At 41.0% G+C, this 21,528-nt stretch overlaps 1 protein-coding gene across 6 annotated transcripts in view; it reads right to left on the bottom strand.

Annotated features, from left to right (window-relative positions):
* LOC124552444 (guanine nucleotide-binding protein G(q) subunit alpha) overlaps nucleotides 1–21,528 on the bottom strand; it is a 79,606-nt gene that overhangs the window by 32,535 nt on the left and 25,543 nt on the right. For 3 of the 6 annotated variants that reach the window (XM_047126722.1, XM_047126723.1, XM_047126718.1), the window contains 4 exons: nucleotides 19,940–20,068; nucleotides 7,974–8,103; nucleotides 7,445–7,598; nucleotides 1,807–1,914 (listed from right to left, as the gene is read on the bottom strand). In XM_047126722.1, coding sequence (XP_046982678.1) covers nucleotides 1,807–1,914; nucleotides 7,445–7,598; nucleotides 7,974–8,103; nucleotides 19,940–20,068 — 521 coding nt within the window. The remainder of the gene's footprint in view (nucleotides 1–1,806; nucleotides 1,915–7,444; nucleotides 7,599–7,973; nucleotides 8,104–19,939; nucleotides 20,069–21,528) is intronic. The other 3 variants (XM_047126719.1, XM_047126720.1, XM_047126721.1) reach the window with 3 other exon arrangements.

The raw sequence follows: 21,528 nt of genomic DNA, 5'->3' as shown, positions 1-21,528 counted from the left end.
GGTTAGTATTGCCTCACGTGTTCCAACATTTCTACGGAATCCAAACTGATCTTCCCCAAGGTCGGCTTCTACCTGTTTTTCCATTTGTCTGTAAAGAATCTGTGTAAGTATTTTGCAGCTGAGATTATTAATCTGATAGTTCAGTAATTTTCACACCTGTCAACACTTGCTTTCTCTGGTATTGAAATTATTATATTCTTCTTGAAGTCTGTGGGTATTTCACTTGTCTCATACTTCTTGCTCACATGATGGTAGAGTTTTGTCAGGGCTGGCTCTCACAAGGCTATCAGCAATTCCAATGGAATGTTGTCTACTCCCGGGGCCTTGTCTCGACTTAGGTCTAAAAAAGGCCTGCCCACATAGGTATTTGTATTACCTATGTCTAGTATTTTTTGTGACTATGGGATGTTTACTTCAGAACACTTAGTATGTTCCCCCATGGATCTTGTTGAAATTTTAACCATTTTTATATGTCACTTGGTAATTTTTATATTACTAATGTTTTATCTTAGGAAGTTTTTTATTGTACTTTTATCTTACTGACTCTTACCACGTGTCCTGTTTATTGCTCTCTTCATAGACGTTACATTACTCACTGTCTTTTTTTCTCCTTAATTTAATCTGTAATAGTTCCCAGCCTCTGCTTGGTACGTAATCGTGTGTGTTCTGTCTCAATTTCTGCACCTTCTAGCAGCATATTTCCATGCTTCTTCTGGTCACTTCTCTCGAGCACACTGTGCTCCGCAGTTTCAATAACAGTTGACATCAACTGGGCTGTTTTGTGGTTTGGCCTTCATACTTCAGGCACAGTCACATCTCTGCAATGTGGCTTTTGGGGGTATTTGTTGATTTTTCATCACTGGTGATTTTCCTATCCAAAGATAGGTTCATTCTGTACATTTTTCTTTTGGGATATTATTTAAATTCCATTTTTAGGTCCACACCCGCAGCTTCCAGTATTCATGTACATTGCCTATGCCTGCTAGCCACTGGAATTTTTTATGTTTCATCTTGTAATCATCCAATTTAGGTTATTCTGGCAATTCGAACACCACCCGAACAATGACACACGGTGTATCTTCAACAAACCCATGTTAAATCACTTATGTGAGTATTGTCCTTAGGTTAACTGCCTTATTTTTACCATTATTATCCCTTATAATTAATAATATAGTTTTTCATAAATGTATACACCTGAGGATGTGATTAAATCATTGTGAAACGGTTGGATATGATCCCGTAATAAAGAAGCTGCTAACAGCTAATGTGGCTACGAAAAGTTTTTTAGATTTTAATAGTTTCTGAAAAGAAAATTAAAATATTTTAATCAAGTATCTATGCTGTGGATGCCCACACAATGAAATCATGTCAGATAAATGTAATTATAAATGCTTAATAGTGATTACGTAGAGAAGTAATACAAAGGTATAGTTTTAAGATTTCTCTAATAAATTTGCTGTACATCTGAGTATTTTACTTATAGCCTTCCAAATAGCCTATATATAAGAAAAGCACTACAATAAAGTCAATTATTTTTGCACAGCCATCTGTAAATAGCTCCTGCTCCGCTTCCCTTCTTCCCAGTGTGACGTCACACAAAGTCCAGAGATAACCAAACCAGTATTTACACTATGCAGGTGGGGTGATAGTCTATGGAGAAGTAACAATTTGATACTGGAGAAGCAGTCAGTGGCAAATTACAAGCTCAAAAAGGAAGAAAAGGTTTTCTGTAAGCTGCAATACTTTTATCCCTACTCTGCACCCAACGGTAGCAACAAACCTAGGTACGAGAACAATAGGTCTGACCTGTAGCGACTGTGAAGTGAGAATAACACATGCGATCAGGGTCGGGATTCTGTGCCATGTACATCTTCAGAATGTACTCCTGTGCACCAATGTGATCTTGCTTTGGCCCTAAACAAAAACAGTCATTCCAATGTTCTGCTTCAGATAACTACTGCAGACTGAAGCACAAAATCACGTCAGCCACCCTATTAATTTACTTTTGCATTTCACGGTCACAAACATTGAAGTTTTTTCTATGCTTTAGTCTTACATACACTGAGGAACTATGAGTGTCATTTCAAAAGTCCTGTACACTGCATCTGTGCAACTGTTACGGTGGTGTGATCAACTTGAAATTCACATCAGTCACGAGCAAGACTTTAGGTGCGATGGTCATATGTGTGTGCTGGTTTGCGTCAATGAGTTGTGATTAATTCAATTTTAAAATGGAAGCTGAAACAGAGCCAGTGACCAGTGTTCCTGTGTGAAAAGACATTTATTCCAATTTATACAATATATTTATTCAAATTTATAGAACACTCAGAGAAGTGTGAGGGACTAGTTGCAGTGGATCACAGCACAGTATCTCTGTGGTCTACTCATTTTGTGAAGGTCAGCTAAGCACTGAGGACGGCCCAAGAAGGTGAAGGCCATTAACTGCAACCAGACTACACCTCTAAGGTTATAGTAAATGACATTTTGAGAGAGGATCAATGAAAAATGTGAGGAATTTGCATGTGAAGCCTGAATTTCTGTCACTTCGTTTACAGACTCGTAACTGAAAAGTTAAAGATGAGAAAAGTTGCTGTCAGATGGTTCCGCATGATCTGAGTGAAGAGCAGAGAGCAGGTCGCAAAAGAATTGCTTTAACATTATGGAACAGAAGGAAAACAGTTTCTGGAAAGGAGTTGATGTTTCAATAAATAAACCATTTAAAGTGTATATAAGAGAGAAATGGGTAAGTTTAAATGGCAATATTATGAAAAGGAAAGTTGCTACTCACCATATAGCAGAGATGCTGAGTCACAGGTAAACACAACAAAAGGACTGTCATAAGTAAAGCTTCAGCCATGAAGGCCTTCTTCAACAATAGACCACACACACACACACACACACACACACACACACACACACACAACTGTAGTCTCGGGCAACTGAAAGCACACTCAGTGGTTTAAGTTGTCTGAGACTGCAGTCGTGTGTGTGTGTGTGTGGAGGGGGGGGGGGGGGTTGACGAAGGCCTTAATGCCCGAAAGCTTCATTTGTGACTCATCTTCTCTGCTATATAGTGAGTAGCAACATTCCTTTCATATTAATGTTACATTCCATCCTGGATTTTCCATTGTTTGAAAGTGCAAACGACGATTTTCAGGGATTTTAGAGGTCAGTTTGGTTTTATAAACTATTTTTTTTTGTTTGGCTTTGCAATCTAATAATAAAAATGTTATTTTTTTAAACATGGCTTAAAAATTAAGGTGTGTCTCACACCCAGTAGCATCTTATTGCCCATAAAATGCAGTACATATGGAAGTACACACGTATAAAAGGGCAGTGCATAGATGGAGCTGTCATTTGTACTCGAGTGATTCATGTGAAAAGGTTTCCAACGTGATTATGGCCACACAAGGGGAATTAACAGACTTTGAATGCAGAATGATAGTTGGAGCTAGACGCGTGGGATATTCCATTTTGGATACCATTATGGAATTTGAATCAACAGCGTTAAAAGCGTGGACAGATTACTAAATATCAGGCACGACGTTTCACCGTGCACAAAACAGTTGCCGACAGTCTTCGTTAACAACCGAGAGCAGAAGTGTTTGCGTGGAGTTGTCAGTGCTAACAGACTAGCAATACTGTGGGAAATTACCGCAGAAATCAGTGTGGGATGTACGATTAAATGATCTGTTAGGACTGCGTGGCAAAATTTGACATTAACGAGATAGGGCAGCAGGCGACTGACGTGTGTCTTTGCTAACAGCTGACATTGCCTGCAGCCCCTCTCCAGGGTTTGTGACTATTTCAGTTTGACCTCAGATGACTGGAAAACCGTGGCCCGGTCAGGTGAATCCCGATTTTAGTCGGTAAGAGACGATGGTACGGTTCGAGTGTGGTGCAGCCCCCACAAAGCCATGGACCCGAGTTGTCAAGCTGGTGGTGATTCCATAATGATGTGGGCGGGTCCAACTAAACTGATAACGGACTGCAAATGGTTATGTTTGCTTACTTGCAGACCTTTTGCAGCCATTCGTAGGTTTCACGTTCCCAAACAATGATGGCATTCTTACGGATGACCTCGTGCTGTATCACTGGGCCACAACTGTTCACAATTGGTTCGAAAAACATTCTGGACAATTCGAGCTAACAATTTAGCCACCTAGATCGCCGGACACAAATCCCATCAAACGTTTATGGGACATAATTGAGAGGTCAGTTTGTGCACCTTATCCTGCGCCGGCAACACTTCCGTAGTTACGGACGGTATAGAAGCAGGCGTCTTCCAGTGATTTGTTTAGTCCGTGCCACATCATTTGCTGTATTACACAGGGCAAATGGAGGTCTGACATGATATTAGGAGGTATCCCACGACTTTTTTCACCTCAGTGTATGTTGGCATTGACCTGTTTTCCTGAGCAGCAGATGTTTTCTGTTGCCAAGGCAGCACTTGTTTACAGATAATTTTCATTTTTGGGTTTCAGAATAGACACTTCTTACAGTTTAATTCTGATCCGTGGTATGCGAAATTACACCCAACACCTAATATATACGAACCAATGTCTACAAATAGGGTTTCATTAGGATAATTTTCTTTAGTTGCAGGCATGTAATTAGTTCTTTCTTTTATTTATCTGTAGATTCATATTTCTAGCACCTCTTTCAAGACTTGTAAAGGTTTCTTTCACTGCTCTTGGCATTACTGCATTTATATTGATATCATCTGCTTATGCCAGCACCTGAACTAATTTGTTCAGGGTAGGCCCCCTTGTACTGACTCCCACAAGATAATTAATCGTATGTGCTTCATTTTTTGTGATCATCACACTTGGTAACCTACAGTATTTTGTATCATAATTTGACTATGATGTTTTCCATAGTAGCTTTCACCAAAGTCCATCAATTCATTAGGAATCTCTAACACTACCATTGCCATATTAAGCTCCCTTCTGTCATTGTCATAGTGTGATCTATAAAGTCTTGATATGAATCAAATTTTTCTGGTATTGTCAGTATTGTGAAGATACTGTCAACAGTAGATCTTCCTTATTATTATTAACTATAGAGCTAAAATTCCTTCTCGAGTGCCCAGCTTCTATTAAAACCAAACAGTTCCTCTCCTGATCTACTTTTGATTCTCCCTGCTCCCCTGCTGTGATTTACTCCTGTGAGTATTTTTTACCCATGTGATACTCTACCAATTCTGCAGTAAATTTAACGTCTATCCACTCTTGCTGTCTACCAAAACGAGTTAACAGTGCAAAACTCTGCCACCCAGTTTCTAGTTGGGGATAGAGCCTTGTGGGTCCAAAATCAACTGAAATTAAACTGAAAAGAGAAAAATACAACTGTTTGGCTACAGAAGTGAAACAGAACGAATAGTAGTTATTTTCCTCCACGAATACATTAGTAACTGACCTTTTCCAACAGTGTCGAGGCTAGATGATTAATTACGCCTCCTCCCGCTCCAGACACCTTCCCCCTCCTAACTGCTACCATCTTTTCCTTTTCCTCCACAACCTCCTTTCAGGTCAACTGCAACTCAGGACTAGGGAAAGAGTGGTATCTTGAAAGCTTGACAATTTTCTGAGGTGGTGTGTCTTTCAAAATGCCACCCATCACTCAGCTGCTCACTTTTGACAATTAATGATACGACCTACGTAGTAAAAGCTTTATATTAAATACACAGGTTTTCTAGGAACTTTTATCACATTCCTCAGTCACATCTGAATAAATGGGTGGACGAGCCCACTCAAGCCAAGAAGTGACCTCTCATTATCAGATGAAATTTCAAGATTCAGAATGCTGAAGGCTGTTTCCCACCAGCATTACAAATTGGCTTCCCCAATTATTGTACAGGAGTGCGCACTAGAATGTAACCACAAATGTGTTGACTATTCCTCAGTGGATGGAACAAGGTCTACAGCAGTAGTACAGGGAGCTACAAATTCAGTATTCGGGTATTAAAGCTTTCTAACATTTCTTGGATTCAACTCACAGTAGTAAATAATACATTAAATGAAAGAGCAACTCAAATAGTTTCTCTTATGAGTGTTCAATGCGAGCACCATTCGCCACACGACACACACCAAGTCGATACGTACCAACTTTGCAAACAAAATGTTACCCCTGCTTCCAATCCCTTATCTCATGGCTCGTAACCCTGTAACAGACCTAGATGCAAGACCTGTCCCATACATCCTCCCACCACCACCTACTCCAGTCCGGTCACTAACATCACCTATCCCATCAAAGGCAGGGCTACCTATGAAACCAGTCGTGTGATTTACAAGCTACGCTGCAACCACTGTGCTGCATTCTATGTAAGCATGACAACCAACAATTTGTCTATCCACATGAATGGCCACCAACAAACTGGGGCCAAGAAACAAGTGGATCACCCTGTTGTTGAACACACTGCCAAACATGATATCCTTCATTTCAATGACTGCTTCACAGCCTGTGATCCTTCCCACCAATACCATTTTTTCTGAATTATGTATGTGGGAACGTTCCCTGCAATACGTCCTATGTTAGTGTAAATCTCCTGGCCTCAACCTTTGGTAGTCACTGTCCTCACCCATCCAGCCCCTTCCCTGTTCCCATTCCAGCACTACACAGCTGCCATTCCACCACCACACCAAGACTTTCTCTCCTTTTCCACTATCCCCCCCCCCCTCCCCCCCCCCCTCCCCCGCCCACCACCAACCACCTCTCCATGCACTGCACTGTGTGGCACACCTATTATACTATCCCCCCTTCTCCACCCCAGCCTCCTCCTTTCTCCAACCCAGTCGTCACTTCCATCATGCACTGGTGCTGAAGAGTGCAGCATGGTTTCAGTTGACTGAAACCACAGTCGTGTGTGTGAGTTGAGTTGTGTTTGAGTGACAAAGAGAGAGAGAGAGAGAGAGAGAGAGAGAGAGAGAGAGAGAGAGAGTCATTGGCAAAGGCCTTAACAGCCAAAAGCTATATTTGTGAGTCTTTTTGTTGTGTCTATCTGTGACTCAGCATCTCCACTATTTGGTGAGTAGCAACTTTCCTTCTCATAATGTTGAGTTGTCTTTCATTTGATGTATTATTTACAATTTTAAGTTGAATGCAAGAAATGCTAAGAAACCTTAAATCCCAGATATTTATTTTGAAACACCCTGTACTTTGTTGAGTGTGTGTATTTCAACAGATATTTTCCCTTCCCTTACTTTTTCTTGTGACTGCCTTTTGTTGTATCACATAACTTTCACTGCCTTCAACCTAGCCTTTACAGTAGGTCCTCTTTCCCCACGAGGATTGCCGAGACAGTTTTAGAGAGACACAAGTTGGTGAAGTGGCGTCCAATTTAAAGACTTGCACTGAATTGTTGTGTCACAGAGAATAATTATTATCATCACTAAATCTTCTCTTAAAGAGCCTATTTCTCACAACTTTATTTCGAAATACTTACCATCATATTCTGGAAAATAGTCTACTAGATGTGAATACATGATTTTCTCTTCGAGGAGATCCTTCTTGTTCAAGAACAGGATGACTGAGGAGTGTTGGAACCAGGGATATGTTATGATCGTTTTAAACAATGCTTTGCTTTCTTCCATCCGATTCTGCAACAATTTTGAACACCGTTTCAGGTGCCAATCGCATCTGATATGCAATAGGTACAAGTTTTAATTAATAGCACTGACACATAAGATGCTAAATGATGTTTTTTTAAAGGTTACTCATAAATAAGATCTATTAGGAATACTTAATATTAATCCCATTTCAGGTGCCAATCGCATCTGATACGCAGTAAGTACAAGTTTTAATTAATAGCACTGACACAAAGGATACTAAATGATTTTTTTTTAAAGGTCACTCATAAATAAGATCTACTAGGAATACTTGATATTAATGCTCAGGTTAAAAGAATTATAAATAAAAAAATTATGAATTAGGGAGGCACAATCAGGTGTACAAGGAAGACCAAAAATGCTCACCTCATTTTCAGATTCAAACAGAATTTGGTCGTATTCACTTAATGCTACCAGGAAGATAATGGAAGTAACATTTTCAAAGCAGTGTATCCACTTCCTTCTCTCCGAACGCTGTCCTCCTACATCTACCATCCTGTGGGAGACAGTACAAATGCAGTAACATGCTCGAGACATTCATACAAAATGTTACATTTGAAAATAGTGTCGCCTCTGTAAATATCACACTATTTGTGAAAGTTTGATTCAAATTTACAGTAATAGAAAACTATAAATTCATAAAATTAAATTGCTGAGAATACTTATTGAACTGATCAATAAACACAGTGTTATTACACACTATTACTGTCTAATCAAGAAGATATAACCAAAAGTTATTAGAAATTAAGCAAGTGCAGGGAATAATATTACTGTTCTTGCAGGTCTAATTTTAGCTACGTGAACTCAAACAAAGCAAAGCAAAAGAAAGGAAAATAATAATACGAAATTAATAATCTATTAAAATTCTTGAAAGCATTATTTATGACTTACTTACCCCTTTACTTCCCCCCTACACTCACCATATTCACAAACTTTTGTCCATTTAGTAACAATGACTTCTACAAATTTGCACAATCCAGAAGCAAACAGTGTTAAAGCAGTTACAAATGCCAACGGACAACAGAATTTTTCCAAGATTATCATGCATCAACAAAATAAGCAAATAAATTTGGCTTATTCAGTTTGTGGAAAATAAATCTTATTACAGACAATTATCAACATTTCTCCCACCATGAGCACACTTCCTGGAAAGTGTTCACAGTGCTGGTGCAAGAAAGATTGGCTCGGTGCAGCTCTATTCCGTGCGAGCATCCTCACCTCTGCATTACGACTGCAACTTCAATCTGTTTACTGCATTGTCTGCTTGTTTCACGGTCTGCATTTACAATTTTTACCCTCTGCACTTCCTATTATTACCAAGTCGATAATTCTTTCACGCCTCAGAACGTGTCCTATCAATCGATCCCTTCTTTTCCTTCAGTTGTGACACAACTTTCTTTTTTCCTGTAACTCAGCTCAGTACCACTACATTAAGCATGCAATCTATTTGCCTAATTTTCAGCTTTATTCTGCAGAACCACATTTCAAAAGCTTTTATTCTTTTCTTGCTTGCAATATTTAATGCATGTGATGAGCAACCAGAAAATTACCTACTTTCGATATAAGCCTATCCAGGCGATAGCAGCATCACCTAGTGAGGAGTGACTGCTAGTCAGACCCACGCACAGTGCTCGTAGTATCAGTGAGCAGGCTGTCCGTGTGTAGAAAGGGCTAGGCAGGTGATATATCGGAGTTTGATAGAGGGCAGATTGTGACTGCCCGGAGACTCGGCACGAGCGTTTCGGAAACTGCACGAATTTTCAGGCGATCGAGTAGTGCTGTGGTCAGTGCGTCCAACACACGATGAAACCAATGTGAAACCGTGTCTGGACATTATGGAGCTGGACGGCCACCCTCATTACAGATGTTCGATGTCATAGGATGGGCAGACAGGTAAAAGAAGACAGGCGGCAAACTGTGGTGGCACTAACATCAGGGTACATGTGTGTCTCAACACACAGTGCACTTAACACTTAACGATGGGCCTCCACAGCCAACGATCCATATTAATGCCAATGTTAACACCACATCAGCAACTACAACTGAAACGGGCACGGGGACTGTCGGCACTGGACGTTGGCGCAGTAGCAGAGCACTGTGCGGCCCGATAAACCCCGATACTTTCTTCACCGTGCCAACGGGAGTGCACGAATCTCATCTTCCAGGGGAAGAACTCCTAGATACCTGTACTGTGGGAGGGAGACAAGCTGGTGCCATCTCGATTATACTCTAGGGAACACACACACGGGCATCCGTGTGTCCAGTGGAGCTCATTCAAGGTACCACGACGGCAACGAGTATTGTACACTGGCTGCAGACCTAATACACCCTTTTGTGACAATTGTGTTCCCTGACGGGAGTGGCATTTTTCCAATAAGATAATGCACCCTGTTACTAGGCCAGGAGGCAATGGAGTGGTTCGAGTAACACAGTGGCGAGTTCCAATTTATGTGCTGGCCACACAACTCGCCAGATCTGAACCCGACCGAAAGCGTCTGGGATACGACTGAACGTAGCGTCAGACTTCACAGAACCCCTCCCCGGAATTTACGGGAATTAGGCGACGTGTGTGCAGATGTGGTGCCAGCTCCTCCCAGTGACCTACAAACACCTTATTGTTTCCACGCCCCGACATGTCGCTGGTGTTACCCGTGCCAAAGGTGGACGTACTGGCTATTAGGTAGGGGGTTACGATGTTCTGCTGATCAGTGCACATTGCACTTATGCACAAGACTACACTCCAGACTGATGCCGGCAGAAAAGACTTCCTAATACCTAAATTTATGATTGCTGTTGACAAATTTCTCTTTTTCAGAAACAGTTTTATCATTAATAGCAGTTCGCATTTTATAGCATCTCTGCTTTAGCCACTGACAGTTATACAGCTGCCCAAACAGCAAAACTAGTTAACTACTTTTAGCATCCCATTTCCAAAAGTATAATCTCTTTCAAGGCACTATCCCGTTTTTTCAACTGCTCTTACCTTTAATTCCCTTTCCATATTTCTCCTCTGTTTTCTCTTCTGTTTGCTCAATGTATAAATCGACTAAGATGAGAGAGGTTAAGCAACGGAACCCAGTTTCTTGACCTCCAAAGTGAATGTTCATCAGAGACAAGAATATCTTCCACAGTGCCCCAGGGAAGTGTGAGAGTACTGCTCTCTTTTCCATATACACAAATGATCTGATGGACAGGGTGAGCAGCAATCAGTGGCTCTGTGCTGACAGTGCTGGGGTGTACAGGGAGACATTGTCATTATGAGACTGCAGGAGCATACAAGATCATTTTGACAGAATTTACAATTCATGTGATAGATAAATGACAGCTAACTTGAAATATAGAAAAAATGTAAGTTAATGTGGATGAGTAGGGGGGGAAAAATGCGTAATGTTCGGATACACCATTAGTAGTGTCCTGCTGGACACAGGCACGTCATTTAAATATATGGGCATAATATTGCCAAGTGATCTGAAATGGGATGAGCATGTAAGGATCGTAGGGAAAGTGAATGGTCGACTTCGGTTTACTGAGGGAATTTTATGAAAGTGTGATTCATACAGGACACTAGTGCAAACATTCTCGAGTACAGCTCGAATGTTTTGGGGATCCACAGCAAGTCTGACTGAAGGAAGGCATCGAAGCTATTCACAGGCGGGCTGTAAGATTTGCTACTGGTAGACTTAAACAACATGCAAGTATTACTAAGATGCTTTGGGAGAACAAATAGGAATCCTTCGAGGGAAGGTGATGTTCTGTTCGATGAACACTACTGAGAAAATTTAGGGAATTGGCACTTGAAGCTGAAAGCAGAATAATTCTACTGCTGGCAACACACATTTCACATAAGGACCATAAAAATGAAATAAATTAGGGCTTGTAAGGAGGCACACCGATAGATATTTTCCTCCTGCTCTATATGCGAGTGGAACAGGAAAGGAAATGACTAGTAGTTGTATAGGGAACCCTCTGCCACGTACTATATGGTGGGTTGTGGAGTGTGTATGAAGATGTAGACAACTGCCTCCCCTTCATCCTTTGACTTTTATAATTGCAGTATGATTTCTGTACCAGTTTTATGTTAATTTTTTGCTCCATGTATTTTACCCCTTCAGATTTTCAAAGAAAGGGCTAGGCCTTGTTCGAGCCTTATGTGACTAAGTTTAGGGAACACAGTGGAGTCTGCCAGAACCAAAATGGGGGAAGAGGGTGCAGCATAGCATGCATTGTTCAGCCAGACAATTGCCTCAACTGAAGTGATGTGACACTCTCAAGTCAGTTTACATCCACTATCTCTACACCTACTCCGCAAGCCACCCTAGTGTATGGTGAAGAGTACATCATCCTCCACTGTCCCATTTGCAAATGGTGGCTCAGGAGAATGAATGTCACTAAGCCTCTGTACCAGCTATAATTTTTCTTATTTTCTAATCACGGTCATTTTACATTATGGGTGCATCGGGAAATAATATGTTGACTGCCTCCTCATAGTGTATAGTAAACTTTCATGTGGTGCACAACACCTCCCTTGTTCTGCTGTATTTAAATCAATTCTCTTGTAGCACAATATACAACTCTTCCAGTCATTTCCCACCACACTGTAAAGAGTTCTCCATCATGGAATTAGCCAAACCCTTCAACATGTGTTCACTTCAAAGGCTCTGAACTGAATTAGTGTTGTGGAATATGGTAAACTGCAATTGGTAGTCTAAAGTTGCCTCTAGGAGTACACTGCCTCAACACCAAAATCACTCTAGCGTTTGGGAAAAAATTTCAGAAATCTGGTATTTTCTGAAATACATCTCACTTACAGTGTGTTCAAAGAAGTGACAAGAATGTGACTAAAGGTGCCAAGAATGCGAAGGCAATCACGTGATGTACCAATTTAGCTGCGAATACTGTGTGCCAATCTGTGTGTCCACAGCTACTAAAAGAGTCAATTATGAACAACTTTAATCGGAAAAATTGCAGAGATATTGTTGCTGGAAAGGTAAGCCAAAGACTGCATTTTATTGGCAGAACACTTAGAAGATGTGACAGGTCTACTGCACTTCTCCGCCCTCTGCAAGAATACTGCTGTACGGTATGGGATCCTTACTGGAGAGGATTGATGAAAGATATCAAAAAGGTCCAATGAAGGGCAGCTCTTTTTGTATTATCAGGAAATAGGGGAGAGAGTGTCGTCATGGATATGATAAACAAATTGAGGTGTCAATAATTGAAAGAAAGACTTATGTTGCAGTGAGATTTTTTTTCCCCCCTTCAAAATTTCAATCATGAACTCTCTCCTCTGAATTTGAACATACTTTTGTTCCCTACTTACACAGGGAGAAATTATCAGCATCATAAACCAAGAGAAATCAGTTTGTATGGAAATATCTAACAGTTAATTTTTCCACACACTGTTCCAGAGTGGCACATTAGAGAAATAGTCTGAAGACTAAAATGGATGTAAGAGGGTTATATCACAGCAGAATTGTTCTCATATTGTATGATGTTTACTTTTTCTCACGAGGTACATCTTTCCCTAGGAAAAGTCTGGCTTCCAAATGTTGCTTATTTGACAGAAATTTTGTTAAAAAAGTCAACAATTGAAAGTCATTACTTTACAGACCAAACACATACCTGTGTAATGTGCATTTTTTGTACAATTTGTTCATTAAAAGCCTTGCAGTTTGGGAAATCTGAATTCCAAATGAACTGAGTGCTTCGATACCCTTCACTATTACCTAGTAGAAATTTATCTTACTTAGGATGAATGTGTCAAGAATAAAATTAAGGAACTTCTGAATGGATTTGGAAAAATTTCAATCACTATTTCACTGATCTATCTAGTAATAACAACAGCATTCGCAAAAGAGGATAATTCTGGAATTGTGAATTGAAACAAGCAGCTATTTGAAACTTCCAGTGGCTAAGATACAGAAAATAAATCTGTGTCACCGACAAGTTTCAGGTTATACTTAAAGACTTGAGTTTCCAATACTATCAAATAAAGTGGTAACAAGTTTACTACATGTCTCATCCACATGTCTGTGCGAAAAAAAAAAAAGAAGGTTTTTCATTCTTAAATGCATGTAAGAAATAAACCCAGAAAAAACTTCACAGCGAAAGTAATTTTAAACTGGCTTTACCCTCTGTGGTCCCCAATTTTGAAGTTACGCCACATGCAAAGCAGGCAGATCATCCTCGACGAATTCCAAGGAAGGGCTGAGCCGGTCAGTTCCGTAACGAAGACTTTTAGATTAACAGAAAAGTGTAAAATTCTTTAATTTTGCGTACTAGAGCCATCCATTGTGCCAAAGCTGCTTCAGCATTTCTGATACGGTACAGGTGAAATATAAAGTTCTATAACAGCATTACGGCTACTAAAACATTTGCTTTGAATTCAATTCCTTCCATGTCAAAATAAGTACTTTTTTGTGTTACATCAATCATTTTACATTACACATTATTTTTCTTTGTAAGGATCAAGAATGCACTGTTCGTAGCACATCAAACCTTCACTATTCTCAAAGGAAAGCAGACGATTGAGGGAGCAATTCCACGTTCCGCACGTACGTGGTGCCTTCCCAGCGCTGCCTGTTTTCCAGTTGCACCGTGCCTCGCAGACACCCAGGCTCGGCTGTGCGCCCGACGAGCTGCGGGGCTCAAGAGCGCATCGCAGCTCACGTACTCCGTTGCCGTCACACTCGGGCTCAACTACCCAGAGAGTAGGCAACGGGACAGAAGAGGTCGGCCACAGCAGGGCTCAGGCAGGCAAATGTGGCACGATGCATGGCTCTGGCCACAGATGCATCAGAAGCAAACCAGGGGCTGAAGGTTTATGAATCCCAGAGAAAGCCCTCCAAACAACAAATAAAAATGTTGGCACAGGAAAGAGCCTCCTGTCTCCCATGGCCACACCCCTGATATATTTGCATGTATGCCCCTCAAAGGCAAGTATGAAGTTGACAAAAATGAGCAGGAAGGATGTCACAGGACTGGAATCAGGTGGGCACTGGTTGAGGTAATGTTCACCGACAGCCAGATTATGTACGTGGGGAATGTTGGTATAGACAGAGAGGAGGTATCAGTGGTGACAAGCAAGATGTGTGGTGGCAGTGGGACAGGTACAGATTTCAGATGATCTACAAAATATTTGGTGTCTTTACTACAGGAGGGTCTTTGTATTATGATTGCAGGTGTTTATTAACAAAGTGTCAGAAAGTCGTTTCTGAAAGTATTTGTATGGAGTGTAGCCATGTATGGAAGTGAAACATGGACGATAAATAGTTTGGACAAGAAGAGAATAGAAGCTTTCAAAATGTGGTGCTACAGAAGAATGCTGAACATTAGATGGGTAGATCACATAACTAATGAGGAGGTATCGAATAGAATTGGGGAGAAGAGGAGTTTGTGGGACAACTTGACTAGAAGAAGGGATCGGTTGGCAGGACATGTTCTGAGGCATCAAGGGATCACCAATTTAGTACTGGAGGGCAGCATGGAGGGTAAAAATCGTAGAGGGAGACCAAGAGATGAATAAACCAGGCAGATTCGAAAGGATGTAGGTTGCGGTAGGTACTGGGAGATGATGAAGCTTGCCAGGACAGAGTAGCATGGAGAGCTGCATCAAACCAGTCTCAGGATTGAAGACAACAACAATTAACTAAGGCAGATATATGTGTTTATTGGATGCTTTGGAGCCAGCAACTATGGGACGGGTTGCGTTTGTAGACGTTAGCAAGAAGGTAAAAGGTGAGAGTGCATGTTGGGGTACGAAGTTCTACGCATTATTAGTTCTTGTGAGGACCCTGAGGTTTTGAGGAGGGACTGCCGGTCAGTTCGTATCACAGAATTAGGGCGTGGAAGTGTCAGGAAGACGGCACAGATCCTCAATTACACTATATGATCAAAAGTATCTGGACACCCCCAAAAACATACGTTTTTCATATTAGGTGCATTGTGCTGCCGCCTACTGCCAGGTAGTCCATATCAGTGACCTCAGTAGTCATTAGAATGGGGTGCTCCGTAGAACTCGCGGAAATCGAATGTGGTCAGGTGATTTGGTGGTCACTTGTGTCATACATCTGTATACAAGATTTCCACATCCCTTAACATCCCTAGGTCCACTGTTACTGATGTGATAGTGAAGTGGAAATGTAAAGGGACACGTACAGCACTAAAGCATACAGCCCGACCTCGTCCGTTGACTGACAGGAACCGCCGACAGTTGAAGAGGGTCGTAATTTGTAATAGGCAGACATCTATCCAGACCATCACACAGGAATTCCAAATTGCATCAGGATCCATTGCAAGTAGTATGACAGTTAGGCGGGAGGTGAGGAAACTTGGATTTCATGGTCGAGCAGCTGCTCATAAGCTACACATCATGCCGGTAAATGCCAAACACTTGGTGCAAAGAGCGTAAACATTGGACGATTGAACAGTAAAAAAACTATTGTGTGGAGTGACTAACCATGGTATACAATGGGGTGATCCGATGGCAGGGTGCTGGTTTGGCGAATGCCCGGTGAATGTGATCTGCCAGCATTTGTAGTGCCAACAGTAAAATCCTGATGCTGTGCTGTTATGGTGGGGCTGTGTTTGTCATGGAGGGGTCTTGCACCCCTTGTTGTTTTGCGTGGCACCATCACATCACAGGCCTACATTGATGTTTTAAGCACATTTTTTGTTACCACTGTTGAAGATCAATTCACGGATGGCGATTCAGCATGATTGAACACTTGTTCCTAATGCACGGCCTGTGGCAGAGTGGTACTCGACAATAGCGTCCCTGTAATGGACTGGCGTGCACAGAGTCCTGACCTGAATCCTATAGAACACATATGGGATGTTTTGGAACACCCACTTCGTGCCAGGCCTCACTGACCGACATCGCTACCTCTCCTCAGTGCAGAACTCCGTGAAGAATGAGCTGACATTCCCCAAGAAACCTTCCAGCACCTGATTCAACTTATGCCTGCAAGATTGGAAGCAGTCATCAAGGCTAAGAGTGGGCCAACACAATACTGAATTCCAGTATTGACGATTGCAGGTGCCACCAACTTTTAAGTAATTTTCAGCCAGGTGTCTGTATACTTTTGATCATATAGTAAACATACTCCCTTCGGTCATGTACCACAGTGATAAATCCCTCGTCTGCCAGGAGGATAATGATGGAGTCATCAGTTTTTTAGGGGCTGGAGTTGTGCAGAGGGTAGTTTAGAGCCATGTTGTAGGGACCTGAAGAAGGATCATGAAGCAACACAGTATGTTAGAACTTCTTGGAAGGATTTTGATGTATGGATGATGGATCAAATTCTGATCATGGATGGAATTGTTCAAAGTATAGTTCAATATTAGGTTTGCTGTTGGAAAGGTTTTGAGACTGGATTCCAAAGTAATACTTCCAATTAAAGAAGTGTTAAAGAAAGTAGGTCCATAAGCAAAGGAGCATGATTAAATGTAGACTTAGGGTTAAACATGAGACCCTTGGGTAATACAGGTAATTCATGAGGTGCAAGAGCCTCGGAAGACAGGTTGAGAACGCTGTACTGCTGTGGCTGGTTCTTGTGATCATTGCTTTGGGAGGAGTGGTGAAGGCTAGGGTTTGTTAAGGTGGTTTACCAAGTTTTGTGTGTAAGTGAGGAAACAACAGAGGTAGATAGCTGCAGGATTTTGTACAAGGAGAGAAGATTGTTGGAGTGGAAATTGGCAGATGAGGTATATAAGTCACAGATTAACTGGGTTAGTTCACATTATTGCTGTATTTGAAACTGTAAGGGGCATTGGTGATGAGTAGAATTACACCCAGAAACAGGGACTTTCAATATTAGGGCTTTGGAAGTAACCCCAGGTAAAGGTCGATTTCAAGAAGCAGAATGTGGGACCTTAGCACAGATAGAGCAAAAGCATGTTTATGAAAAGAATGAAAATAATTAGTGAAGGTACTCATCGTGGCAAAAAGTGGAGGGTTTTGAGTGGTGGTGGTGGTGGTGGTGGTGGTGGTGGTTAGTGTTTAACGTCCCGTCGACAACGAGGTCATTAGAGACGGAGCGCAAGCTCGGGTTAGGGAAGGATTGGGAAGGAAATCGGCCGTGCCCTTTCAAAGGAACCATCCCGGCATTTGCCTGAAACGATTTAGGGAAATCACAGAAAACCATAATCAGGATGGCTGGAGACTGGATTGAACCGTCGTCGTCCTGAATGCGAGTCCAGTGTGCTAACCACTGCGCCACCTCGCTCGGTCAGGGTTGAGTATTAAGAGATGGTGGGAGTTACGAAAATGAAGCAGCAGTGGGAAAAACTAAGACAAGCAAGGAAAAAGATTGTAAAAATAATAAAAGTACAAAAATTTGAAGGAAATTTGTGTGAACAAACAAGGTTGGTTGGTCGATCTGGGGGGAGGGGGGCCAAACAGCGACGTCATTGGTCCCATATGATTATGGAAGGATGGGGAAGGAAATGTGCCATACCTTTCAAAGCCACCATCCTGACATTTGCCTGAAGCCATTTAGGGAAATCACAGAAAACCTAAATATTATGGTCGGAGGAGGGTTTGAACCGTCGCCTTCCCGAATGAGTGTCTAGTGTGATAGCCACTGCGAATCCTAGCTTGGTTATGTGAACAGGCAACAGGTAAAAAAAAAAAAAGTGATAATTTTTTTTTTCAAGAAAAGTGACTATACATAGGAATCGGCATTTTCCTGAAACAATTTAGGGAAATCACAGAAAACCTAAATCAGGATGGCCGGAGAGGCGTTTAAACCGTCGTCCTCCAGAAAGCGAGTCCAGTGTGCTAACCACTGCACACCCCGAGAGACAGAGAGAGGTGGTCGTAGGAGAGAATAGAATGTACAGTGTTTGAGCATTCAAATGGTGCAGGCAATAGGTGTAACAGTCGACTTGCATGGTTTTGCATTTTAAAAAAATTGCACAAAAAGGTGGAAAGAATTGTGTAGAAGGAACATACATGGCGGGAAGGAAAGAAAAGCTGTGTCAAATTTGTAAATAAATCAGCCAAAGCCCACGAGTAGAAGACCCTGCAATGTACACTGAACCGTAAACAAAGAGTTATATGAAAATTCTCAAACAACAATGGTGAATGACCTGTCTAGGTGCACAGAAATCAGTACTGACACTAGGGAAGATATAGTGGCAAGATGTTCGTTAAAGATCTATTTTATTACATGTCTTGCACAACAGAATGATTTTATCTAATGCAGACTGTACATTTAGAACAAATCAGTGTTGTCAACAGTCTAAAAAATAACAATACTTGTTAGGTTATTAACTATTCAGGAATTGTAAACATTCTAACTATTTACTGGCAATAATTCCATATAGACGGACAACTAGAGTTGTGGAAGGTTTTCATATGCCTATACAATAAATTTGACCTGATATCACAAACAATAAAAGGAAACTACTACAATAGCAAATAGCCTGTAGGGGACACAGCAACCACAGCAAATAATACAGAGACGAAACACTCGCAGGTTACATACGATCTGATTTTATTATTGGACTGTCCTGCCAGAAGCAAGCCGAATTTTCGTGATTAACTGACTTTGCCACGAGCTGAGATTTCTACACATTTGATGACACTTGAATCTGATGTGTGAAACTGGTAATAAATCGAGTGTGACCTGCAGGTGTTTTACATCTACATAACAACTGAAGTATAAAATGCAACTGTATTCTGTGAGTAGGCTGGCTCTGTGTGGATGTTATTGGCCGCAAAGTACACTGAACTCCCGGACAGGTCAGAAAACTACACGCGTAACACATGTACCATTACTGACAAAAAATAAAAGAGCCAAATGCACATCATTGATGCCCAGTCAAATGTACTGAGCACTCACAAAAAGCTAAACAGAGAAATGTGTTGAGCAGATGCAACTTTGGAGTAGTGAGCCACCCTTGCACAATACTTTTCAAATGGTATGACATGCATATTAAGTGATATATTAGAGTATTCTAAACGTAACTTTCCATTCGTGACAAATTCAGTTCACAAATACCCCTATCGCAAAAATACAAGAGAGGAAAGGAATTTTATTGCCTACAGCAGAAACAGGAATTCAGCACAGGATCTGTGATAGTACTGAGGAAGATGGTCTGAAATTGAAAAGTTCTGTTCTAGTGTGCAACATACGAGTGACATCTGACACTAAGGCAACAGTAGCTAAGCATCTACACAAAAGCGTCAAACTCTGAGGCGAAAGACAGTACATACTGTCCTGAACTTACAGGGTCTACTCCCACAAACAACCAGTTGGGCTTCAGTTAGCAGCAGTTTGAGATACTGCGAATATGCGACACAAAGAATGACCTTTGTATATCTTTACCTAAATATTATGGAATCCAAGTCAAAGGGATACTCTAAGATGCCAGTTGTCGGTACGCGTGCACGTAGGATGTCTTGTTCGGTCGGAAGAAAGTCAGATCTCTCGATCCTTTCTAAGTCGCTCAGGTAGCTGAAAATTCACAAGTCGATGCATTTTGCTTTTTAATTATGGACAGGAGCACACCCCTCGGTGTCCTCTATTCTCGTGTTCACTTAAACGACACAAACTACAACACACAGCATGCACATGCATAAAAGAAAAAACAATAATTGTTTAATTCCAACCAGTTTCCAGATGGTCCATTTCTTCTGAAACATGCCAACAATCACAACTGGCTGCTTCACAACCATACAGGCCTTTACCACTATCAACAACTCTAGTAAAAACTTCCTTCCTTCATTAATCCTTCAGGAATGTTCAATGCCACATGCTAGTAATACGGGAAACACTGGTACTTTTCCACCTCGATTTCCTCTGTCATTTTTAACACTGGAAAATCAATAATCTCCTAATAATATTAATTAAAAATCAGCTCCAAAGTAGTCTTCAAGAACAAGACAATCCAGACTATATGCTAATGTTAGTGAAAATCTGCAGCAAAGCTTTATCAAATGCACCTCATCAGAGTGGAAACAATCTGGAATGTAACTGGTGCACTGTGTCACACAATGTTCAGTCGATTGCACTGATGTCTGGCACGTAAATTGTGGAAGTAGCACGGCTATCGAGTCACTCGAGACTGACTTTACAATTGATACTCGCACATGACTGGACTGGCACACACTACTAATAAGGTCACAATTATCGGTAAAAGGGCACTCACTGCCATCGGGAGTCGCACGAAAAAAGAATAGAAGCAGAAATGGCAGTTCTAAATTTATTTATTTGCATAACATGCCACATTTCGACATTTCATTTGACATTTAAAGCCAAGATGACTGGTAATTTAGCATAGCACGAAAAAGGCTTTGAAACATACATTTTAAAAAAGGATTTCGAAAAAAACATTATTTGTAACTTCCACATTATCTTACATCATTGAAATGTTCGAACACAGTTTATATATTTACGTAGAAAACACAGTATTATGTTACTTTGTCATCTTTTCTCCAGCCAGACCACTGTGACTGTACTAAAATGCACTTTAAAGTGGCTGTACATTCCTCTTCAAAGCCTTTGCTCTTGTGAAACTGGGCATTATAAACCGTATCTATACTGTTAGATGCCCCTTGTAGGCCAATTTGAGGTGGTTTTCTGACTGGACAGACCACAACTGTATCACATCATATTGTTTCTCTTCACTTCGCTTACAAAACTATCAAATGTTAACAGTTATCATTTACACCCTGTACAGACAAAACACTCCGCCAAGATACGGACTGCCATGGGATCAGAATTCGTTACTGTGACATTTGTGTGGTAACTTCAAAAGGAAAAGTAGAAGTAAATGAGTACCGATACCACAACATTAGCTAACAAACAAAACACTAAAACTTTTATTTCACTATGGAGTATAAAGACTAATTAAACAGCTGAAGGCCATAAATTCCAACACTATAGAAGCAAACAATTTAATTATTTTTACGTCA

The sequence above is a fragment of the Schistocerca americana genome, chromosome 10 (assembly GCF_021461395.2).
Source record: "Schistocerca americana isolate TAMUIC-IGC-003095 chromosome 10, iqSchAmer2.1, whole genome shotgun sequence".
Lineage (NCBI taxonomy): Eukaryota > Metazoa > Arthropoda > Insecta > Orthoptera > Acrididae > Schistocerca > Schistocerca americana.
Note: the sequence above shows the minus strand (reverse complement) of the source record. Positions and strands in the feature narration are given on the sequence as shown.